This window comes from Eleutherodactylus coqui, chromosome 12 (assembly GCF_035609145.1).
Source record: "Eleutherodactylus coqui strain aEleCoq1 chromosome 12, aEleCoq1.hap1, whole genome shotgun sequence".
NCBI lineage: Eukaryota > Metazoa > Chordata > Amphibia > Anura > Eleutherodactylidae > Eleutherodactylus > Eleutherodactylus coqui.
The window spans coordinates 9,128,156-9,154,978 of NC_089848.1; the positions used below are offsets into that span (position 1 = coordinate 9,128,156).

The following is a 26,823-nucleotide window of genomic DNA, read 5'->3' on the forward strand; positions in this document are numbered from 1 at the left end:
TTTTTTGGAATGGCTGAAATGCGCAGAAAAAATATGTGCATGTGAACAAACCTATCAAAATTAATTAGCTCCATTCTCTACACGAACATGTGTGTGTGTGAAGCTAGCAAAAATGGTCTAAATTATGATGTGCTGCTAAATATGCTGCAGATTTTGGGACAGATCTGCATCAAAATATGAAACAAGTGAACACTCCCTAAAGGACGTGTTTCGCTGCAGCACAGAAAAATAATTTGACTAAAGTATTTCAGAAGAAGCAAGTTGGTTAACGCGTTTTTGTGTCAGAGATCAGCCCTACTTACGGTGCATTTGTGTGGCTTCTCCCCTGTATGTCGCCTCATGTGGACCACCAACATATACTGAGCCTTGAACGGTTTCTGCTCTCTAGAGCAGTCCAGCCACCGACATACGAACTCTTTTTTTTCTCCATGTATGTGATCGTTGTTTATATGCTGTAAATGAGATAAAAATCAGTATAATCATGAAAATAAACCCAAAAGACAGTAAATCGACTATACAATACAGTATCAAGTGCTTAACGGCGTTCAGCAACTTCTTACTCCATTCACAACTACATATCTCAGAATCACAGTCACTTTTTATAATACACTTTTCAAAGTGGCGGAATAAATGACCATCGCCCCCCGATCCACGCTGTAGAACGTCTAGCGCTCCGTTCAGCAGTGCGGTTACTGTATTTCATCTCGCACCTTCCTACAAGACAAGCTAAACCTCTAAACTAGTAGAACTGTGTCAATAACGTCTGGGTCAGGTTTGTCAGGCAGCTTTATGTTTAGAAAGCCACAGGGACTAATCTCCGTAACTATTCCAGCTGTAGTGATTCCGGTAGAATGACAGCAGGCGTTGTACAGACAAAGACACATAAACCTTGCTTCCTTGTGCGGGAGGAATGGGTCAAGCAGCAATTAGAGTTGATGACATTTCAGAAAAGCCTAAAGGGACTATTGCAGAGTCCAACGCTTTCAGCAGACTCAACCACAAAACAGGTTAGGAATTAAAGCGCCTCGGAGGCATTTCGTAGACTACAACAAATACTGCCGGTAAACACTTGTTGCACAGGTGGATTTGCACTGGGAAATATTAAGAAATCCTTTTCTTTTAGAAAACAATTATTTTCTCCACTAGAAGGAACGCTGGGCTCTTTAATGTCCTGCAAGCGGCTCACAGACTCTGTAAAGCTGCAAGCAGAATACCTACAGGTCTGGAATATGAGAACGCCATGTGCTGCTGAATGTTGCAACTATGTATCGCAGTATACTCCTCTGCAAGCAATATGTCTACAAGGGAGAATACCTTCTTAAGGTCTCTCTCACATGAGGCAGAAGACAATTTAGTCCATTTTGGGGGGAAAATTCCTGCCCGACTCCATAATGGCAGTCAGAATAATCCCCAAACATGTTTGATAGTACTAATACTAACTAGCTGCAAACAAATGTGTGGAAACAGATACGTCCCACCTCTCAAAGACATATTTTATTGCTTTGTTTAAAGTACAATATAATATAGTGAAACATTTTTCTAAGTTTTGAAAAGCAGGCGAATGAAAAAAAAAACATGCAATTCTGACATTGGTTATTGTGTTTGTCATTTTCGGTGTTAACTGTGGGGTAAAAATGACAAGTTCAGTTACTCTGTGGATCACTATAATTACAGAGGCTACCTGAACCATGCGGGGATTGAACCTGCAACCTTCAGATTGTGAGTGATAGCTTAGGACTGCATTCTGCTGTTTCAATACTGTGCCGCACAACCTGATATTTCCATTGGAACCATTTTGAGGTATGTATGACTTATTGATCATTTTTTATTCCATTTTTTGGGGAGGCAAGGGAGAAGTCAGCAATTTTTGTATTGTATATTTTAATTTTTTCATTGTATTCACTTTGCAGGATAAAAAAAAGATCTTTTAGTAGTTTGGACTTTTGGACTTTTTCAGACGCAGCCTAACTTTTAATTGTTTGTTTTACATGAAAAATAGGAAAAGAAGATTTTTGTTTAACTTTTACATGTTTTATACATATTTTTCAAACTTTTGTTGAACTTAAAGGCATTTAACCTTGTGATCACTTGAACAATACACTGCACTACTACTTTACTGACTGCTCTGTCATCCGATTACACCCTGACAGAGTTTATAATAGGAGTACTACAATGGTAGGGCCAGTGGCCTTCACTTAGTTTCCTGGCTGCCTTGAAAACCACTCAGTACTCCTTGGGAGACTATTCGGATGACAGAAGGAACCCCCTCTCTCTGTGAAACCACTTAGATACCAAGTCACTATTGACAGCAGCATTGAAGGCGATAAAGGGCTGTGATTGGAGTTAACACCAATTCCAGCTACTGCAACCAGTTCCAGTTGCTAACATATCTGGCATCCGCCATGTGTGGAATGAGCTCAACTTACGAGAATGCTCCTTGCAATCCATACAAGTACAAAGAATGTTAAGAAGGGGTTAAAAGCTTGAATCCCTTTAACAATACATCTATACAAACTTGTGTGTAGTAGTAATTCTTTCATATCACCTCTAGGTGGAGCAATGCACCAATATGTACCAGAAAAACTAAAGACTCCGTCCCATTATAATAATATACTTTGCCCAAAGTAACTTTACTTTGTGCAGACACATTCACATGTTGCAAAAACACTAATTAAATTAAATCAAAACCCTGACAGGGATAAGTATAATATTTTAATTTGACTGCTGCCGGGGGTACATGTACTGTAAAAGCGAAACTCAAAGAGCTCTTTAAGACAAGGACAGGCACATAATACAACACTTGTTACTCAAGTTTAGAAACAGCCCGAGGGGTTCTGCTAAGTATAAGATTTGGAGAAACATTCAGGTGGGTAGTAATTAAGGGTTTAAACCATTGTCTAGCTGTTTTCTCTCTTTCTTAGGGCTATGTCAAAAGGGCAGTTTGATGACAGAATCATCGTGATGTGTGATAGCTCAATAGTGTTTGGGCAGATCATTGTTTTAGAAAGGTTGTGTTCCCCTATCAAGAAAACATTGACTCAGTTTGTTATATGAACTGTATTGTTAGTGATTAGGAATTGCTTTTTTCTAAATATGAATAAAAATGACTAAAGCGGATAAGGATGATAAAGACCTTACTAAGACTGGGAGAAGATCGGGAATTTAGACAAGATTAGGAGAAGATCAGGAACTACAAGAAGACTAGAAAAAGATCGGTAACTAAAACAAGACTAGGAGAAGAACAGGAATTAAGACAAGACTAAATGAAGATCGGGAACTAAGACAAGACTAGGAGAAGATCAGGAACTATGACAAAACTAAGAGAAGATCAGGAACTAAGACAAGACTAGGAGAAGATCAGGAACTATGACAAAACTAAGACAAGATCAGGAACTAAGACAAGACTAAGAGAAGATCAGGACCTAAGACAAGACTAAGAGAAGATCAGGAACTATGACAAAACTAGGAGAAGATCGGGAACTGAGACAAAACTAGGAGAAGATGAGGAACTAAGAAAAGACCAGGAGAACATTGGGAACTAAGAAAAGACTAGAAGAAGATCGGGAACCATAACAAGACTAGCAAAACATTGGGAACTATGACAAGACTAGAAGATGAGGAACTAAGAAAAGACTAAGAGAAGATCGGGAACTATAACAAGACTAGGAAAACATTGGGAACTATGACAAGACTAAGAGAAGACTTGGAAGAATTTTCCAATAATAAAAACCGTATTTTCTTTTCCACTCATTGTGGTGGAACCTATAATCTTTATAGGGCACATAGAGCCTCATATGGGGAAACGGGGCGAGTGTGAAGGGAGTAAACACATTGATTGAGTCAGTGGGGCCTCGGCTGCAATGCTCTGCAGCTGCCCTGCTGATGTGAAGTATGACAAGTCCTCTTTAAGTAAAAAAAGAATACATTAAATGTGTTTGCAGAAGCAAGAGTAGGAAAAGTAGAGGATCTGACCGAAAACTACAAGATGCTAATAAACAGTTGCAAGCAGTAAATAAAATAAATGATTGGAAACTGCTGGATAACGAGAACAGATCCAGACAATACAACGTTATGATAGCGGCTTCTCAGAAGGGGTGGAATGGCTAAATCTAGAGAAAATTATACAAGAATGGATAACAAAATCACTTGGACAAGCTGGTCTATCCCCACCATTTCCTATGGAGAGAGCTCATAGCGTTCTTCTGAAGGAAGCCTCACCAGGAAGACCCCTTAGACCATTGCTAGGACAAGTACCATACTCATCAGACCACGAAGTGATTCTTTAATGGCTTCTCCAACATACAGTGATGGTTTTTCAAGCTCATTCCATAAAATAATCCTAACGGAGGCAAGGATTTACTGAGGCCAAATAAAGTCCCAGGCACTACTATACCCTGCGAATTAGAGAGTAGAATATAATGACAAGCTTTGTATTCTTGCATATAATAATTAATGGGCAAGAACCTATATTGGCCACAATATAAATTGGACCACCACCATTAACTTCCCAAGCATTGCATAATCTACATATGTTTCATATTAGTAGGGGAGATGTTCCATTAATTATAGCTTGAGGATGTGGAAACTGTAAAGGTGGGGCGATTGCATAGATGATATTCTTCATATGCTTTCTCACGCTTATTGCAGGTATTTGGCTGGGAGATTTGTGGCAGTTACGACATCCTGAAGTTCTGTAAGTTATTATTTCTGCTATTCTAAAACTGTTATTACTTTCCCAGATATTGATTTGGTGTTGGGTGATAGGAGTACACTGAATGCACACAGAAGTAGAGCATCTCAAAACACCCCCTCTTAGTAACTCTGGGTAATGTGAAGGGGTAAAAGGAGATGCAGCACTGGAATTCTGGGGATGCAAAATAACATAAAGCAAAATAAAAAAGAAGGATGCTAGGGAGAAAACAGAAGTAGAGAGCAGCTGTGTAATGAGGACAGGGAAAGGATAGATTCATCCATACCCACTGAAGAAATCCGAAGCCCAACTAATCTCCCAGATTAGTTGGCCATCTGAAATAATTCTATACAGATATATGCTTAAAAGCGTTTTCCCACTTCTAGCTATTTTCAGACAGCGCCATACATTGCATAGTGGCTCAGGTTGGTACTGCAGGCTGAATACTATTGAAGCAACTGGGACTGGCCATGAAGAGTTGTGTTATGCAGTGTTTGCCACTTTATGCTGTAACCATGTTTCTTTGCAGATTTTATTTGCACATTGCTGCAGGTAGGCCATAGGTACATACTCTGGTCAAGGAGATGAGGATGCTGGAGCATGGTGACCACACTACTTCATTGGTGGGGTCAAAGACTATAATTGGCAATTGGCAAAGACTATAATTGTGCCCCTCGTCGTGACTTGTAACATACTTGGTAATAATGTGTGCAGCAAGTATCAGGTGTGGTTATGTCTGTTAGAGAAGTCAGACTGGAACTTGTAAGCATCCACCAACTTTGTCTGCGAAAAGTAAAGTTGGGTCCAGCAATCCCAACTAGGTTATTCGGAAGTGATACTAAGTGACGCTAAGATGTAATTGGAAGAGAATATATAATTATGTGGTAGAAGTCTTGATGAACTCCAGTTTTAGCACATCTCAATTTTATGTAATCAGAGGCAGCACTCAGCTATTGAATGACAGCTCAGAGCTGCCTCTGATTAGTCACAGAGCTCAGCCAATCAGGGGCAGCCCTTTCAGCAGACAGGGATTTTAAATCCCCGCCTGCTAAAAGCTCTTCATAGCAATGCAGGAGAAGAGGCGGCTGGACGCGCCTGAGCCCCAGCAGCTGCAGAGAGGTGAGTATAGATTTTTTTTTAAATTTTTTACACATTTTAGGGATGATTTTCAGGGAAGGGCTTATATTTAAACCCCTTCCCCGAAAATCACTGCAGGGCTTGCTGGCAGCCCACTGCTTTTTAATGGAGCCGGCTGTAGCGCTGGCTCCATTGAATTCAATGGGAGAACATTGCGATCCTCTGCTACAGCTGTGATCTTCCCTGTACGTCAATGGGGCTGCTGCTGCCGCCGACCCCATTGACCAAAGTTGAAACCCCTGAATGTGACAGCATCCTGGGGTTTCACATCCAAAGAATCCCCTGCTGCAGCTGTCACAGCCACAGCAGGGAATAGCAGGCAGTGCACTGTATGTGCGGAATAATGCATCCAAGTGCGTTTTTTTTTGCGTGGCGCCCGCTTTGGTCATACAAATTTTTTGTGCCTTTGCGTTCTGTGCACAAAAATTTGCACGTTAAAACACCCGTCTGGCTGAGCCCTTAAACACAAAAAAATAAAACTCACTTCTGTTCTGTGAGCTTATACTCCATGGCCGGCTTCACACAGGCTCACCTATTTGCTCGCATATTTGTGTGCGCAATACGCAGTGAATATGACCCAATGTTTTCATTGGGTTGGGTTCGTTCATATACGAGCATTTTCATCTGCATTTTGATCATGCAAAAAAAAAAACAACAACAAAAAAAAACGCACAGTGCATTTGCACAGCAAAAATACCCATAGGAGTCAATGGGGATGTGCAAATGCATGCGCAGTACGCTAACAGATGTGTAAAACACTGCATAATTGCACAGGAAAAACATCTCGGAATCATTAGACTAATTAGTCATTTCAATGGCTGGTAGCATCACTCCTTTTCTTCTGGCAACCGCAAACACGCATGCCTTGTACGCACAAAAAGTACAGTAAAATAAGCCAATGCACACGCTAAAGAGCAATGCTGATTCTGCAAATACACTGCACTTATACGCCCGCAAATACACAGCCATGCTGAACACAGAGGAGGGCACAACCAACCTCAATCAACCACAACCCGCCATAGTGTAGAACTGAATTCCACAAGCCATCAGGTAGCCTAGAACTTACTGCCACATATTATACATGGACACAGAATATGCAGTCCTACTATATAAAGCCTTGTGCATCTAGGAAAGAAGTGTAGAATATTAGTAACTCAGGACTTTTTTGAAAAGAGCAAAAAAAAAAAAAGAGTTATTGGAACAAGAGACAATTGTGTGTTTGTCAGATTTTGCAGGGTCTCCTATCATTCTACTTGTCAACCTTTGGAATCCCTGAGATAAAGTGAAGCTGTGTTACCAGGGTAGTTTATACTGCTGCCCTCATTTCATAATATAGCTCGACTTTCATTTTTATCCACCGGTTTTGCAGCTGCCCGCACATAACAGTCAATAGGTTAAACATGCTCGAGTTGTATGTTTAAATAGGAGTCCGAGAATTCCCAAAAGAGAAGAAAATCCCTGGCTCTGGTACAAAGAAAACACAGTACTTTGCTCCAAAGAGCTTTCTGTGGCAATTTAAATGTACAGAGACAGACACAATATCCTGGAAAAGTCAAATCTACCTTATAACATTCCTGACCCCAAGAAGAAGATATGCCCCCGCAGGGACTTGTTCAGAAGGTATCTATTCAGAAAAATATACTTATCCATAATGCAAGGCTCTCCTTCTTGTTACAACAAGACACTCAATATGACAATGGTGTAGTATGAAGACTGGAAACAATGACTGCTACAATGTATCTCGCATTGTCCTAGAAGCACCGTGCGTAGATGTTATCCGCAGTTGTAGAGATGAAAGTGCAGTAATATAGACAGAAGTACTTGATATATAGATTATTTTACATGCGTGTAGAACAGTTCTACAGTCCTAAACGACCCTGGAGAAAGAGTGTCTTGGAGGAGCAGAAACAGGGATGCGAACACCTGAAGAAATATGTTCCGCTTTCAAATATTTCTTCTTTTTGGCAAATACAGGAAAAACAAGCTATACAATGTTGTACAGTCTGGTAAAGATGTTGAATATTTCAGGGGTAAATAGACACTGTACTATCAACAAACTTTACATAAATCAGTAGTGCAAACAAATATAAGAAACTTTGTAACATATTTTATTAGACAAAAGTGTCTCTTTTTCCACTTATCAGCCACTACCCCCCCCCCCCCCCCCCACCCCCATTGCCTGAACCAATCATCCGCTCTGAATTTTATAGTTATATCTGTTCTGAGAAATGAGACAAGTTATCAACTCACTGAAGGATCAGGAAACATACTGCCCATAGAAGTCTATGAGAGGAGAGGGGAAAACAGTTACAGATAGTCTGTTCCAGGAAGCTGTTTGTATGCCTGAACAAATGCCCTTTGTATGGAGGGAGATCGCAGGTAGATCCCGCTTCATACAATGCAGCTGCCAGCTGTTTCTTATAGCTGACACCCACCTGCAACAGCTCCGACAAGCCGCGCCACTCATCAGAGTTGTTAAACCTTTAAATTCCGCTGTCAGAATTAATAGGTTAACAGATTTGATGAGCAGTGCGGCTTATCGGAGCTGTTGCGGATAGGTGTTGGCTGTAAGAAACAGCTGGCAGCTGATGTTCGGGGGTCCTGTACAGCCTCCCATGATAAGATCGCGGGTGGCTGTGCGGTTGCCACAGCAGCTGGGAGCCTTTTGAAAGGCCCCAGGACTGCCTATGCAGAATGCCTATCAAGCCTACAGCACAGCTTGATAAAACAGCTGTTCGATCGCTGTACAGTATGATGTAATGCTATGACATTATATCATACTTACTGACAGGTTTGTTCATATGTAGTAAAGTTCGTAACTCAAATGTTCACAAGTAGGGGACTATCTGTATATGGAGCGAGGCATGGACACATGCAGAGCTGGACTGCAGCTTTTAGTAAACTGTACCTCACTTCAATGCTGCATTCACAGTTACACTGCTCACTACTGCTGTATAATGTCCTCTATGATGCTGTATGATGCTATTTTGAGGGTGTGTCACAAAGATGGGAGAGAGCAATCTGGTATTCTTTAGGTGTGCTGTGTATGGAAGACATCAAAGCAGCTACTGTAGTCTCTGTTAACTAGCTCCGGGAAAACTAATCATTCGAGGTAAATCCTGCTAAAGGGAAAACTGGTGAATAACTTTGCATGTAAGGCACAAAATACTGTTTTTCTTCATCTGCATACACATGACAGCTCATTCTAAAAAGTCACCTAAAACAACAGGTACACTTCTAGAAGCCAATATATGCTGAAAACAATGTGAAATCCTGGCCTCAACAGGCCTAATAAGTACTTCCTTATCCGATTTCCTTGATTATTGGTAGGTCAACAGACAAGTATAGGAGATCTTCTTGTAAGGCCTAATTCACGGGGGCGATGCATTTTTACCCCAGCCATATCCCGTCCGAAAAACGCATGGATGACAGTCGCGGCTAAATTTAGCATTTTCTTATCCATTCACACGGTTTAGAGCGCTCGGAATTCCTTCAGTCGGGACACAACGTATATTGACTGAAAGTTACAGCAAGACCTATCTCTTCCAGTCGCCTAAAAAATCGCGCCAATGTCCTATTATCGCGGTCGCAATGTTTTTACATGGCTATAAATCGGCTATCTGAACGAATACATTGGAATCCAATTCAGATGGTCGCAATTTTGTATCAAAGCTAAATTAGCTGTGTAAAAATGCTCGAGTCAATAAGGCCTAAGGGAGGAGAGTCTTACACAGGTAGCCTCCAGTACACACAAGTAGTCTCTGAGAGGCTTTTAATAGGCCAATTGTGTAGCTACTTTTAGGTCGAGGGTTAACATCACTCCTTAGGAAGAGAGCACTAAGTGAGGAGACTTATAAGGCTCCTCTGGGTAATATGCAAATAAGAAAAAGAAAAATACCTCTGCAGCGCCATCTATTGGATGGCAGCATGCCTTCAAATCAATACATGACCCTTTATACAGGTCTGTAGACCAATGATGGGGAATTAAATACCAAGCCAGAATCCATACACAGACAGTTGTTTCAGGGGATTTTACCCCTTATGAGTGTGCAGTAGGGTCCTGGCTTGACTAGCAAGAGGCTTATGACGTGGGTCGGGAGGGGTTACATCACTCCTTACAGAGAGAACACCAAGAAGGTGAGTTAGGAAACTTATCAGACCATCCAAGCTCCTCTAGGTAATATGCAAATAAGGAAGATGGAACAATACCTCTGCAGCGCCACCTACTGGATGGCAGCATTCCTTCAAATCAATGCATGAACCTTTATACGGGTCTATAGAGCAATGATTGGCAATTAAAAACTACTTTTAGGGACTCAGGTGGCGAGACCGTTCATCTAATCACACCACAACTCTAATCATTTGCATATCTGCCTGAGATGGAACTGCATGCCAAGTTTTACAGCAAAACAACAATTCCTTCAAGGTGCTTGATTTTTTTTTTTTTTTTACAAAGAGTGCACCATATGTATATATGTATACTGTATATCCTTTGTAACCGATAGACCCATACAAAAAAGTAGTGCATTCTCCTCTAGCACACTAGTGGTTAACGGCGCTCTGAATCTTAGATTTACAGTAGTTGCTTTCATAGTACTGTTGCTGGGTTTGTCAACACGGCGGTGGAAGCCTGTAGCAATGTGATGCTGTTTCACGTTCCATGACCATCCTGAAGTAATGGAATCCAACAGGAAGCTAGTTAAGGAGGTGGTATTTATGATGTGAGATTCTTCCCTTGAGATCTGCACTTTGTTGGCCTACGTCGTCTCCGTGGACGGTAGAGCAGCTGTGAAAGATAGATTTAGTCCTTTTTTCACAAAGAACTGTAGCCGCATTAGTACTGCTGGAGGAATACATAGCTAAGCTAAGAGCAAGCTGAGATGGGTCAATAGGGTGCAGCTCTGCATGAGACGTACACCTCTAATATGGTATTAGAAAAGAGCTCAGATTGCAATTTCATAACCAACTGTACTGATTTATTGCAAGATATGCAAGTCTAGACATGTAAAGTAGTTCCCATAAAAGTGAATGGAGCGATGGTGACGCTTACCCATCATTGAGCCATTCACTATGGCTGCTCGGGTTATGTTCTTCTAGTGATTTTTGGAGGTCGAAGCAATCAGACCCTCGGTAAAGTGGTCTTTGGCCCATTTGTTGACTATACACTGCTCTAAAGAGGAGCCAGTAGTTACTACTGAGGTTGCAAAAGATGATGTAGAATATTTGCAATACTGAAGCTCGGAGATCATTGATTTCACATAACTCCAGAATCTTTCTAAAAACGACTAAACGTGTAGTTGCACATTAGAGCTACACATTTGGCCAACCTCATTACATCACTGCATCGCTTTTCAAAATTAAAGTGTTAATCCCACCAAAAAACATCTATCACCTATCCACAGGATGGGTGAAAATTGTATGATTGCCGAGGGTCTGATTGCTTCGACCTCCAAAAATCACTAGAAGAACATAACCTGAGCAGCCATAGTGAATGGCTCAATGATGGGTAAGCGTCACCATCGCTCCATTCACTTTTATGGGAACTAAAGGGGATGGGCATCGTTGGACTATCTCCATTGTCAGTGAATGGAGTGTTGATCAGACATGCACACCACTGCTCTATTTACTAGGTGGACTTGAAATACGCTGCTCTCGTGAATCCTGGGCTGGAACCCAAGAATCATATATTGGTCACCTAAAAAAATGAATAAATAAATCTTGTTATTTGTGTAGTGCCAACTTATTTCGCAGCACTTTCAGGAAATTTATTTACTACCCCCCACCAAGCTGGGTACTGATTTTACCGACCTCAGGAGTATGGAAGGCTGACTCAACCTTGAGCAGCTACCTGAGCTACATGGGGATTGAACTCGCAACCTTCAGGTCAAGAGCAAGAGCTCAGGACTGCATTTCTGCTGCCTTAACACACGAGGCTTGTGCATGTCAGACAATCGGACAATTAGACAATCTTCTCTACTTGTGATCTGTCAAGGGTGTCCTGAACACAGTCGCTTTGTGTGCATGCTCTCATGAATCCACTGGTCCCAACACCTCCTGAGAATCTGGTCAGAATGGCCCAGGTGGCGAGCAATTTTTCAATATGACCATTCAGCTGTGGATAGTCGATAAATGCTTTTGGTGGGGTAGGCCCTTCAAGTGTTGCATAGGCTCAGAAAAAAAAGGTAGGTATTTTTCAAGAAACTGAATTACTCTTGTCTGTGACCCTTGCCTGGTATTTTGAGTTGACTAAGGCCTCCTTCCCACGAACGGATTTATGCCGCGTAAATTCGCGGCAAAAATCCGCTGCGTTGCCCCCTGCTATTAGGTTCTATTGAACCTAATACCTCAATGTTCACGATGCGGAATTCCGCCGCAGAATTCCGCACCGTGAAATCTCCCATCCTCACCCGCGGCATGCTCTATATGCCGCGGGTGTACGCCCTGACGGCTTCCATTGCAGTCAATGGAAGCCGTCCGTTCACGCTATCTCCCGCTGTAACACAGCGGAAGATAGCGTGAAAACGCTTTCCCGCCTACCGCCGCCGCGTCATATGACGCGGCCGGCGCGTCACGTGACATGGCCGGCCGCGTCATGTGACGCGGTGGGCGTGTCACATGACGCGACGGCGGTGGGCGGGGAAGCGTCTTCACGCTATCTTCCGCTGGTAAGTATGGGGTCTCTGGGGGGCGCCGTGACGGGCTTCACTGCGGAATATTCCGCTGCGGAGCCCGTCACGCTCGTGTGAAGCCGGCCTAACGGTGAGCTTTGGAGAAAAGTGGTCCGATTCTGGAAAAAACTAACCTTTTTTTCTAAATATGGACAATCCCTTTAAATGTGGCCATTTAGTTGTCTTGATGAAAAAGCTTAGTCACTGTGATTCTTGATGCACTATATTTGTGTGGCCCCCATGTGGTAGCGCAGCGTTCCATTGACACAATTCCCTTCTGTGTTCATTCATTAAGTCAGTGTTAGCTGGGCGCAGACGGTTTATTGCTCAGTCAGCTTCAGTTTCATATTAAACATCCCGGCAAAGAAAGGGGGATGAAGAGAAGTGTTTCATTCCGATGTCAGGTGCCTTTCCAAGCACACATCTGCAGGCCTACACAATACATAACATAGGCAACAGTAATGAAACCTCTACCAAAAAAACGCCTCGCACCAAGCCGCTTAATATACAATCTGCGCTGGTTTTACTGGGTAAATAGGCGGCGCAGGAAAATGTTGCCCTTTTTTTCCATATAAATGTAAGGCAATTTTAGGATCAAGAGAGGGAAAGAAATCTGCAGTTTAATGGTGAGACATTCTACATATTTTTCTATTTGCGAGAAACACATTTTTATGGGGGCTATGAATTTTCTCCTAAGGTATTAAAAATAAATTCCAGCTAAATTCAGGTATTGATAGCTGGAAAGTTAATAGCTTAATATGGTTCATTCTGGTGTTATGGAAAAAAAAAACCCTCTTATATAACACCTCTGGTCTGGCTCACAGACCGAGCCTTGCCAATCTCTTCCACACGGTGCTGACATTTTTATAAAGCATTTGCAGTGGTCCAAGGCAAGCGTAATTATTTCCACACATCATGAATTTCTATTGCCAATTTAGAGTTTTCACATGTTTATGGCAAGAACGTAGAAATTGGGAGACAGATTTTATGCTTCAAGCCTTTTTTGTCTGTAACCCCTATTGGTCTTAGCAAAAGGTCAACACAGCGTTTGAAGAATGAAATCTTCTCAGATGTGAAAGACGTCCAACTCTTAGCACACTAGCCATAGGTACCAGTTGTGCTCAAGAGACTGGGGCACAATTTTCATTGGATGGCACATGGACAGCGGTACATATACATTGACATGCATTGGCATGTCTTACTTCTCGTCCATTAAAGGAACAGAAATAGGACATGCCATGACATGGATGATGAGTCCCTGTGAAATAACGTCCATGATTATAGCGCCATAGGCAAAAATGAGGCTGTGTGTTGTCTGTGGAAGTACAAGGACAGCACATGAGCCCCAAATATGGTAGAGTACATCTAGCCTTATTTGGCTCGTTATGGTATTCTGTTTAATAGAATTGGGATTCTTGACTGAGACCTCCTCCACACGACCGCTTTTGCACACCTTTTTGCGAACAGAAAATCAAAACGGTAACCGCAACCATTACAATCCATAGGTTTCAATGGGTTCATTCACATTGGTCCTTTTTCTGCACACATTTTCGCCGCCAGGAAAAATATGCAACAATATCTATTTTTGCCCACATTTGCACCCGAGGCTCCTTAGGAGTTTATGGGAGTTTGCAAATGCGCATCTGTCTGCACAAAAGCACGCTTGTAACTGCAAAATTCAGGGTGTAAATTACTAACACCGACGACTAAGTAGGCTGGCTCACCGACTCATTCGACTGCCCCATCTGTTCAAACATGGTGTGGGTGTGTCCCGCGCCAATGGAAACAGTGCAGAAAAGGATACTTACCTGTGCAGGAACGCTAGCGGGAAGACATGATTGGGCTCCATAAGTAACGCTTGTATGAAGGAGGCCTAACTCCAGGATGTCCCAGTACATGACATGTGAGTGGTGCCAGAGTTTGGCTGCCATTGTCATGCCTTGTGGATAACATTTAGGCTAGGACTACACAAAGACTTGGACTGCGACAGCGATCACATGACCAAAGCTTGCTTGTGAGTTTACACTGTCACTGAAGTCAACAGGGCTGTGGCGCGGCTAGCAGGTTGCTGCAACCCACAGAAGACCATGGCACTGCCAGATGTAAGCTTTGTTCAATGCAAGTGGTTACTAAACTAGCGTTTGCATTTTTGCCCATTTGGAGGCTGGAAAGCTTCGTTTACTATAATTTCATTCTTAAATAAAATATCCTCTGTAAATATATGTCCTTGAGCCGAGGCATAACAAAGTAAATCTGTCACCTAGTTTATACCCCTTTAAGGCACTCAGAGGTCCATTTACACTCCTCTGGGTAATATGCAAATGAGGAAGATGAAATAATACCTCCACAGTGCCACCTATTGGAAGGCGGCATTCCTTCAAGCCAAAGTTAGACTCTTTATACAAGCCTTGTAACTTACTAGACTTGTAAAAAGAGTCTAACTTTGGCTTGCATGAATGCTGCCTTCCAATAGGTGGCACTGTGGAGGTATTATTCCATCTCCCTTATTTGCATATCCCTGGTTTTGACTTGTTCTCATCCTCTTCTGTTAAGTTTGTCAAAATTCTATCCAGCTGTTCATTCTAGATTGTACAGTCCTCCCTCATATTTCACATAACGGGAGGTCGTCTTCCGACCAGACTAGTCAACTAATCAGAAAGTAACAGTATACTTGATGCTATTGTACTTCTATTTGGCGGACTTAGGCCGGCTTCACACGTATGTAAGCTCATTTACGTATGCGTATTTGCGTGATGACCATTGCATTTTTGCACTCAACTGTGTGTTTTACTATATGTTTTGTGTATTTGCGCATTCTCCGATTGATACCAATGGGCAGTTAAGTTAAAATAGTTTCAGGCCAGCCTCACACGGATGTATTTCGCACATACTTGGATGCACAATATGCAGAGAACAGAACCCATTGATGTCAATTGGTTTGTTCACAGTATTTTGGCGTACACATTTCGGTCGCACAAAAATGTTATATCTTTCTGCGTATTTGTGCACAAAAGGTCGCCATAGAAGTGAATGGAGGAGCGCAAATGCGATGACATGCGTGAAATACTGCGTAACAGTACACGTTGAACCAATTAACTTAACAGCCCATTGCAGTCAATTGGAGCATGCTTGCGTGTTTTTTGGCATGTGCGAATGCGCACAACTTGTGTGCGCAAAACATGCTGCAAAAATGCATGGTCAAAAAAATCCCATGCTTACTGCTGGCCACAGCGCCTGTGAAGGAGGGAAGGATACTGCTAGGGGGATCAGCCAGTTCTGGAATAGATTTACTGAGTCCTGGTCTCAAGTACGTCGCACAACGTGAGTTTTTATTGCTGATTTCCAACATGGAGGAATTCGCTAGAATTATTATAGGAACCATAAGAGCTGGCCTGCAGAGTCTCATCAACTTGGCACCATTTCCACCTGGCACACCATCTATGCACTTTTTGTGCTGTGAAGTCCAGGATTCACTTAGTCATGCTAATAAACTACATTGAAGTACACCAAAAACACAGATACAGCACAGGTCAGCATCTGGAGCTAAGCTTCACTAAAGGAAACCCAATGACATGTAATCACTACGATGGAAAGAAGATCATTGGCGGTAATTAGTTGGAGGCAGCCGCTAGTGTCACCGGCCATGGGGCTAAAGACATCAGGACAGGGGCAGACGACAGGAGCAAACAAGAAATATCTGGAACTATCATGCATGTGATCAGGCCCTGCATGTGCAAAAAAAGTACAATAGAAGGCGCCAATACAAAGGCAAATCAACCTCGCTCATTGGGCAAAACCGTTGCGCTGAGTCAAGTGTATTTGTGTATACGTCGTCTGAAGAAGAATAGGCAATAAGAACTCCTTCTTGACCCTAGGTGGCGATCAGGATCATAAGAGAAGTTATCCTAATCATAATCTGTTTTGAATCTTTTTTCATGCTATCTGACCAACGTTGGCCAAGACAAAGTACCGTAACTGATACCAAACCACACAAATACTGCTTAAGGGGCAACGGGGGGGCTATTTATTGTAGCTTGTGGAGCTTCAATGAACTGGCAAGTCTGCTCAAGGCAATAGCAAGTACTTACACGGGGAGCCCTCAGCATGGAGGTCATAGCTGAGGAGAAGAAGGTCAACAGGAAAGGAAAACAAGATTTGGGCTGATACTATAAGCTACATGGAGCAGCAAGAAATGTTTGCCCAAGAAGGGCCCCTGTCCACAGACGATCCTGCATTACATTACTCGCGGCAATAATTCGGCCGCAAGTAGCGCAGTGCACACTTTCCATAGTGTTGCTATGGAAAGCACAACTCCCTGTCCACAAGCGGAGAATCATAGCGATTCTCCGCTCGCGGGACTCAAATCGCTACATGCTGCGATTTGCCGCGATTCTTTTTAGATGGGCTCACCTCGGAAAGCTGACGGTTCTCTCCTTTGTTCCCCGGCGGGGAAACATCGGTAGCGATATTCCACCTTGCCCGTAGACAGGGGGCCGAAGAGGTTCTTCACCGCGATGGAAATCTTGTACCACACGACTTACAACCAGCTAACGATTTCTATTATAAAAGTAACTAATTACTTGAGTAGAATGTATACACATCGTTGCTGCCTGTTCTATGGTCACACCATGTGGAATGGAGTTGGAAGAAAGACAAATCCCAATATAGTTAGCTTGGGATGTTTTAGGTCTATGGGGACATGACTACAACCCTTCGGGACCAATCTGATCTGTCTGGCTGTGTCATCTACACATCCACAATTCTGTCCGATCTGAGTGACATTTTGCATGAGCGTTCTCCAGCATCAGGCAACAAATACTGGCGGAATTAAAATCGAAAACTCACCAACTTTCCCTGTAATTTCTGGTGCCAGTGGCAACCAATCACAGGGCATCTTTCATTTCTTATATTGCTGAGGTAAAATAGAAGCTGCGCTGTGATTGGTTGCTATTTCTTGTATCATTAAGTTAAAATGAAAGCTGCTCTATGATTGGTTGCTATTTCTAATACACTAAGAGCCTCGTGTGGCACAGAGTGTAAGCTCTCACCTACGACCTGAAGGTTGCAAGTTCGATCCCCACATGCGTCAGGTAGCCGGCTCAAGGTTGACTCAGCCTTCCATCCTTCCGAGGTCGGTAAAATGAGAACCCAGCTTGGTGCCAATTGCGCTGCGCCTCATAATCAAATTTTTGAAGAACGAATGATTTGCAATGACTGCAAGATGACGTAGTGACATCAGAAATCACGTAGAAGAAGGAAATGCCTTCAAAAGCCCAATTTTCAATAACCAATGCCTGCACTTATAGCGCCATGCAACGCACAGGTATATCACCTGGTAATACATAGTATGCAGACATCATGCAATCTAGGGGGGGGGGGAGGCATTGGGAGAACTTTGTTCTCAAGTATACGGGGGCCTCACAACTTTTTCCCACACAGGGAAAAACTGGAACTGGATTTACAGTTTTACCCCGATTTATTGGTGAGTAAATCTACAGAGTGCCCAAGAGCATTTCACAGAAGATTACCAAGATGGTTGTACTGTGCGTCCCTGCTATATACTATACTCTCATGTATCAGAAGATAACACAGTATAAATGATGCCCCTCTTAAACCAGTAGAATAAAGGGCTTCCGTCATCAGGTTCAAACAACAGTAGGAACCCGGGGAGATGTCTGTTGACCCTTGGATGCTTAATTTTGAAACACTGAAGCGTTTCAGAATAAATACACTGTGAAGTTTGACTTGGAGTTGGGCTCCGAGTCACAGAGGCAGGCCGCACCGGCCGCTCCCCATCCGCAGCTTGCAGGATGACAGCTCTCTCTGTATATACACACGCAGGGACAGGGCTGTCAGTCTACACTGTGGGAACGGGGAGCGTCCGGCACGGCCTGTCTCTGTGACTCGGAGCCCAACTCCAAGTCAAACTTCACAGTGTATTTATTCTGAAACGCTTCAGTGTTTCAAAATTAAGCATCCAAGGGTCAACAGACATCCCTGTCCCGGGTTCATGCTGCCCATCCTTTTGGGCAGCATAAACCTGATGAGAGAATCCCTTTAAACCAATTAACTTGCACCCAATCCTGCCTTTTTGCATAAACACACAATAATAACATATTCCATTTGTAAATGTTTCCTTAATGTATGGAAATAAAACAGAAGAGAAAACGTTCCTCCAGGGAGCCCTATGAGGTATGCTGAATGAATTTGGGCATGTCTTACAATCCCATTTTCAGTGGATTGGAGACAAGACAGACAGCTTAATATGATGCCAGTTTGGCGGAGGCAGCAACATCTAGCCGAGACGTGATGAGTGAATGGATTAAAATCTTGGAAACGTCTTAAGTCACAAAGTAATAATTTCTTGATATGCTTTGTAAGTGATGGACCATGGATAATGAGTCTGGGATGTGGATGGAATCGGAACAGTTTTTAGGTTAGCATGGGGACAACATAACAACAAGAGAGAAACAGAGGAGCGAAATAGATGTGTAATGGAATACGATGAGTGGAAAGAAGTAGGGAGTGGACAAATAGTTTCTTTGGTACTGCAGACCTCTATCATTCATTGGAATAAGACTAAGCTTGCAGTAGCATTCTTGGCCACTGTACAATCTATGGCGCTGTGCTAGTTTTGCTGCAGAGTGCCTCCTGTAAACAGCTAATAGTTGGGGGCGTCCGGTGTCCTCATCAATGTTGATGACCTATCCTGGGATGTTATAGCCCTAGAAATCCTGTTTAAGGAAATTAGGTATAAAATAATCACCCATATAACAAAGTCGATGGAGCTTCTGATTGCTACTTTAGTGAAAATGTCACCAAGTGGAAAATCATCATTATTGTATTTTTTATGTTATTAATTGGAAAGGACACACTAAATGATGTGTATACTGTACCAGCACATTCCACAGGTCACATTAGTCCACATTCACAATGTAAATTTTCCCATGTACTAGAGGCAATTTTATAAGATGCCAATCACCCTATTGGTATGTTTTTGGGACAAAGCTAGGATACCCAGAGGAAAAAGAAGAACATACAAACTCCATGCCGCTGGTTTGATTTGAACCTATAGATCCAATGTTGCCCCCATTACTTACAAGAGTAATACATGAATACACATATCACAAACTCTCTGGGTTTATTCATATTGTAATAGTTGTTAGTAAACCTGCATACTTAAAGTTTCCTTCAACAGAGACAGAGAAGATCTCTATCCCTGCACCCCTTACCTGATTGCCTGTCACACTCTGGAGATCTCCTCTGTCTATTCCAGCCATATCCATGCAGTGCAGCCCCCTGTCTGATGCTTATTGGGCACCATGTTGAGGCTGAGTTTTTTAACTTTCAGTTCCACATCTATCCCATGATGCATCAGCATAGCATTAACTGAGGCTATGCCATTTTTAACTGCTAGGGAAACAGTTTAACTATCATTTCCTTCTATATTCACCTAAAAAGGATACAAATCATAAGTATGCAGTCAGGAGACTGAGCTGTGAATTCCTCTATTATAACTGTGTTACAGGAGATGTTAGGTCATCATCAGTAACTGTGACAGCTAGGCTGTTTATGTGATGTGGATCATGTAACAGCACCACACCCACTGAGAAATTGACTAAAAAACGAATAAATAACCCCAAGCAGATCTGAGCTGGTCAGAACTGAGATCACATGACCATCTGGGGAGAAAGTGGACAGGAGTTTTAGGCAAAAAAGAAGTAACTAACCAAGGTAGTACAAGCTGACTTACATAAACTTGGGGGACAGCTACATAATGAATTATTAAAAAAAATCCCTGGTGTGGCCCTTTACGTCTTCCTTCACATTCAGGTTTCTGGGGCATTTTGGGGGGCTTGAAATTCATGTGTTCTTGAAAAGCTTTTTAGTGTTTTAGGACTGAAACAGATTGGCATGATCGTGTCCCGTTAAAATCACGGCCGCATAACGAGACAAAACAAACCATTGATGTAATGTTTTTACCTCTTTCATGATGGGTGATGATGTATGTTAATTGTGGCAAAATAGAGCAGACAACACTCAAAATCGCGGCTGTGTTCGAGCGCTATAGCGCTAATGGGAGCACTATACCGCGATTACCACGGCATTCAAAATGCCGTGGTAATGGCGGTAAAAAGCACATGTGTGAGAGTGGACTTAGTCACACATTCTTCTATTAAATTGTTTTCTTATAGAGATGTCTAAAAAACACCGCCCTTAGAGCATGCTGCACTTCAGGAAAACGCCACTGATCCAAAAAATGTATTAAAAATGAGGGAAAACTCTGTAAACAATGCATGTCATAACCCAACGCCATTCTGACCTGCAACGAACATCTTTCCATGGCATTTCTGCTGAGAAAAATATGGCAAAAATAACTTTTTGTGTTGTTTTTCCAGGCATTTTTTGCGGTTAGCTGTAGGTCTATAGTGAAATATTAAATACACCACAAACAGCACATTTTTTGTATCCTATTTTTTGACTTGCTTGTTTTTTGGGTCAGCAGGATATATATTTGGTATTATTTTTTTTTTATCTGGCCTTTATTTTACAGTTTTCTCCACAAAACAACAAAAACTCAAGAAAAAAAATACATGTAAAAGACGTGTGAATAAAAAAGCCATCATAAACAACGCTTATAATAATGCCTATACCAGTTTTTTTTTAAATGCTGCCTTTTTCCAAGCAAATCTTGAGTTATAAAAAGTCACAAAAAATAAAAAAGTGTGTGAAGGAAACCTAAAACTGCCTTATTCTGCACGAGTTCTTGGATGGACCTCCGTTTGAACTTCCTCCTTAATTTTTACTCACACTATTGTATCCCCCTTTGACATCTGAAGCTTGTACAACTACGCTTTTCCATGCAGCCTGTGTCATCTGCTGCCAAACATCCAAACAGCTTGTTGACCGGTATCAAACTTTAGGATGAACTGTTGAAAGTTTATTGGAAATCACGTTTCCTTTTCATCAGTCAACAATAAACTGCCTGCCAATTCTCAAAGTAAGAAGTCTCGAATGATCACTATCGTCCTTGAGTGAGAACATTAGGATGGATAGAAACAAGTGTATCTTCTTAAAGATTACATGATGATCCTGAGAGTTAGCACACTTAGGGCTTAAACAGGCGTGATTTAGTCCCGTTATGGAGACGCGTATCATCATGGCCACAGAACAGGATGAAACAAGACCATTGACTTCAACGGTTTTGTTTCTACTACTGGTACTCCCACCCATTAATGGTGCGGGTGAGAAAGGATAGGACTTGCCCTATGTTCCCCACACATAGTTAATGCTACGTGTGAGGAAGAGGGGGCAGGACTTATCTTCTCGCTTTTCATTTCAAACTCATGTGGAATAGTGAGAAGTTTGAACAGTTGAAGAAAAAAAAACCTGTGCATGCACAACTACACTCCGTAGCCGTGAGCGTGGTTGCGCATACGCCCATCTAAAGAAGCCCTTAAAGTTTTACATTAGACTTTGTATTTTTATTGCCAATGTTATGCTAAAAAATCCCACCAAAAATAGCACATGCAATTATTTTTATGATGCCTGCATTTTTAAAGCATTCTGGTACCATTTTTTTGGTCATTCACAGATGTTTTGGGTTTTTTTTGTGTAGAGCAGCTTATGGAGAACAGTCCAAACACTCCAGAGCAGGCTACTATTATGAAAAAAATTCCAGGAAGCTAACAAAAAAAATTAAAGAAGAGAGAAAAAAAATTCAAAAAATGCATTGTTTGTAGGGCATATCATAGTTTAATATTGACTTATAGCATATCCGTCCTGTGTGAACATAGCCTAAAACTTTTGACAAAGTCTTTTCTCCTGACATCTTCTTGTGAGAAAAAATTAAAAACATCAGAAAAGCTGTTGGATTTTCTTGATAGATTGCCTTTTAGTGGTGTTCTAATATTTGGAAAAATCAATGGAAAGATTGCAGAAAAGGCTGCCACAATGGAAGAAAAATGTTAGGGACCAAAAAGCCACCACGAAAGTGAGAAAAACCTTTTAGAAGATGAAATGCTTGTAGGGTTTTTCATTTTTTACTTTTGACCTACAGCCTAAAAAAAGTGCAACTGTGTCAAAACCAGCAGCAGCAGCGTGGTGTTCTTGGCGATTTTGATGCTGGCATTTTTGTTGTGTCCACGGATTAGCTGTAGGTCAACAGAAAAATATGAAAAGCCCTACAAACATTGTGGGTTTTTTGGTGGAGTTTTTTTTTTTTCAAACTATTGCTGCGGGTATTTTTTGGATTGGCAATTTTTTCCCTCAAATCGAATATGCTTCGGGTACGGCTGTCTTTCATGACATTTTCCCATAAGATTCTCTATAAGAAAAGAAACTAAAAAAAAATGCAGGCATCATCTAAAGATCCTCGATGACTTTTCTGGTGGTTTCTTTCACCGAAACTAAAAAGATTATGCCTGAAGGAAGCCTTAAATAGACTTTCATAATACAGCGGGTCACAGCTTACTACACAGCAGATGTTAAGAACAAGGTTTACACAAGGCCAGTGATGTTGGCTATATTAGCAGCTCCTTGATTCCATCAGGAAATGGTGGAAGTTTAACTCCTTAAGGAGTTGAAGGCCTTTTTTTTTTTTATATACATTTTTAGTTTTTCTCCCCCCTTTCAAACTCTTTCATTTATATTTCCATTGACATAGACATCTTAGGGCTTGCTCTTTTGCGGGACGAGTTGTATTTTTTGTACCATATATTGTACTGAAAGACATTTTAAAAATTCTAAGTGGAGTGAAAATTAAAACTAAACCCAATTCCACCATCCTGTTTCTACGCACTGCAGCCCAGATGACATCACTTTATTCTGTGGGTCAGTACGATTACGATGATACCAAATTCATATCTTTCTTTTTTTGCTGTACTAGTTAAAAAAAGAGTTGGAAAAAAATGTAACTATTTTTGCTGCTATCTTTGGAAGCCATTAATCTCTTAATTTTATGTCAACATAGTTGTGTGAGGGCTCATTTTTTGCAGCGTGCCTTGTAGTCTCTATTGATGCCATTTTTGAGTACATACAACTTTTTGATTGCTTCTTACTCAACTTTTTCTTGGGTGGCCAAAAGAAGCGCAATTCTGGCTTTAAGAAAAAAAAAATTCTAATAAATGTTCTCCATGGGGGAGAAATATTATGTTAATCTGAGGGCAAAAACACAAGAGCGCATGCGCTAATATGCTCACCGGTACAGGCGTATTAGTGCATGAACCGGGATATTTATTAACTTTTATCTGACTTTTCAAACTCCGTAAGAAAAGCGGGAAGATGGGTCTTGCCTTACTTTTCCTACACAAATATTAACTACGTGCAAAAAGATAGGGCAAGTACTATTAACACGCGATAATCCCGATAGTGGAAACAAAACCATTTAAATCAATAGTATTGTTTCGTCCCATTAAGCAGCTGTGAAAATCATAATGGGTCTAAAACACGCCCATCTGTTTAGGCCGTGATAGAGTGTGCTTTTATGGATGCAGCGATACCGAATATGTTTTTTTTATAATTAAAAATATTGGAAAAAGGGGGTTTTAAACTTTTATTACCATTTTTTTTTATTATTATTACTTAAACTTTTGAAAACTAATTTTTACATTTTTTGTTAGCTTGTAATTGCGCCTCTTCCACTGATGTAAATGAAACCCAAACCTGCAGTTACGAGTGCCAATCACTACACAGGGGCCGCTGCAGTGACTGCCACTCCAACCCCTGTGTATAGCGGGACTGACAGCATGTGCTCCTTCAGCTGATCTGCCGGGTTCCCAAGTGGCAGACCCTGCCTACTCAACTATTGATGATCTATCCTGAGGTTATCAATAGTATTTGTGCCTTGAGAACCCCCTTTTAAGCTATCTGTAGAGCAAAACACAATCAACTCTTTAAAGTGCGATGTAGGCTTGTGATTGTACACGGAGCATTTAATCTCTGCTACCTACATTGTATGTAAAGTTGGGATTTATGATGCTTTACATCAGTTGAGACAATTTGTAGATTGGGCCTTTAGCTGCAGCTATTAAACATGTAATGCATTTTACTGTTAAACTTCCTGCTGCGTTTCTTTCACTCCGATGACCCGCTAAGTAGAAGCAGAGCATCCCATATCGGTAAGAGTATTTGTAATTTGTTATAACTCAGCGGGAATCCCGGCCTGTGTATGCTCACAATCCCACAACATGATTTCCTTACAAAAGATGGTAAAAAACTATCCATGCCATAATTAAGGCTTACTTTTTGGCCGAAATGTGTAGGTCCCTGTTGAAACATATGAGCATTTTTAACTTTTTATGGATATATTCTATTAAAGTATTTTTTTTTTGAGAAGTCTTGGGGCTATCAATATACATCGTTTTCTCCACATTGCATTCCCGAGAAACCAGCTTGGCGTTGTCCTCTATGAACCCCCTTATTGGCTGTTTGACATAACGCTGTGGTTCAAGATTTGAGGTGACCTGCATTTTATCTTCTTACTGTTCATAAACAAGGGTAATGATGATGATTAACCACTTAATCGTTGCCGACTTTGGGTCACCCTACGGATCAACTCTTTCCTTTTCAGCTACAGCTTCTTTTAACTGGCCAGTGTCTACCGTGGTCTAACCAGCAAGTTCTTTGATGACCATGTCTTCGTTACAAGTGAAATAAGACCAATTAAGAAAAACAAAAGGAGTACAGGCGTCGGACCAATCCACTTGTCTCTGTGATCAATTAAGTCCTTTCTTAGTGGGCAATCCTTAAAACAAATGACTGCCACCCTCTGTCCTTCTTCCCAGATGTGGCTTTGTCTCTGTCATAGCTCCTGGTTTGAGTGTTGTTCTTCCTTTGCTAGCACATATATGTAATGGATGTCCCTAATAGGTGCGGATGTCACAGCAATATAAACGAGTTAGGCGGAAGGTTTGATTCATGGCGCCGCATCTTTACTGTCCGCTGCTGTTTGTGATTAGTGTCCCTAATGACACTTCTTATTTAATCAATAATTTCCATGCTGAGCAGACAGGCCTCTTACAGGGAATCGACAAGGCGCTCCAGATAGCAACAAGACACTGTTATTAATCTTTCTTTCGCCAGCTTATCAGACAACACCGAAAAAGAACCACCAAGATAGATTTGAAGCAACGCTGACTGGTATTCACGTTCTCGAAATCTGCTTAGCAATTCTCCGTACACTTTTTAAAAAGTCTTTTAGTCTTATTTATTCTAAATGCTGTCATTTTAGGAAATATTAGTAGGGAATTGTATATAAAAAGCAATGCGTTTAGAAAAATTTGCAAATCAGCGGGACCTTCACTAGATTACTTAGACTAGGCTGGCCAATACAGACTAATAAATCACAGTTTCATTTGAGATGTCAGTCGCCGCAGCGCCTTGCAACAATGTTGGCATCTGTGATTCAGCGAAGCCTTTTCATCTTCAAATAAGATGCTTTATACTGATAAGAACAGTAATCCTCTCCTGATCAAAAAAAAAATCTGCATTTTACCAATTAAAGCTTCTGCCAGGAGCAGCACTGAGACTCCAGTGAAGTTTATCTCTGCTAAACACAAGGAGGAATACAGTTGGAGCTTTGTTTCATTTTCAGCTTGAATACTTATCTTTCTTTAAGAACTGCAGTGTCTCGGTGATATCTTCGTCCCGTACCTACACTACAGCTCACCAGATGATGGAAGCCATACATCAGATACTTCTACACCAAGAACTGCATGAAACACAAAGAACGAGACAGAACACACTGCAAACAGTCTACAAAGTTCCATCGGAGGATGAGGGAGACTCTTGCTGGTGACCATTATCAGCTTCACTTTAGGAGACCCTTGTTATCTTTCTCCAAGACCTCTGGAACCATGTAATCCACTTTTACAATAATGAAACAATACATTAATTAGTTAATCTTCAAGTAAATTAAGCTTTCACTTGACATGGTTTACCTACACTCCAGCTCACCAGATGATGGAAGCCATGCATCAGATACTTCTACACTAAAAACTTCATGAAACACAAAGAATGAGACAAAACACACTACAAACATTCTACAAAGTTCCATCAGTGGGAGGATCTAGTTGGTGTCCACTATCAACTTCACTTTAGGAGACCCCTATTTTCTTTCTTTAAGAAGTACAGTGTCTCATTGATATGTTCGTCCTGTACCTACACTACAGCTCACCAGCTGTGTGGAAGCCATAAATCAGGTACTTCTACACCGAGAACTGCATGAAACACAAAGAACGAGACAGAACACACTACAAACATTTTACAAAGTTTAATTGGTGGGAGGATCTATTTGGGGACCACTATCAACTTCACTTTAGGGGACCC

At 41.5% G+C, this 26,823-nt stretch overlaps 1 protein-coding gene across 8 annotated transcripts in view; it reads right to left on the bottom strand.

Moving 5' to 3' along the window:
* GLI3 (GLI family zinc finger 3) overlaps positions 1-26,823 on the bottom strand; it is a 244,228-nt gene that overhangs the window by 12,219 nt on the left and 205,186 nt on the right. For all 8 annotated transcript variants that reach the window (XM_066585474.1, XM_066585471.1, XM_066585470.1 and 5 more), the window contains one exon: positions 303-452. In XM_066585474.1, the coding sequence (XP_066441571.1) occupies positions 303-452 (150 nt within the window). The remainder of the gene's footprint in view (positions 1-302; positions 453-26,823) is intronic.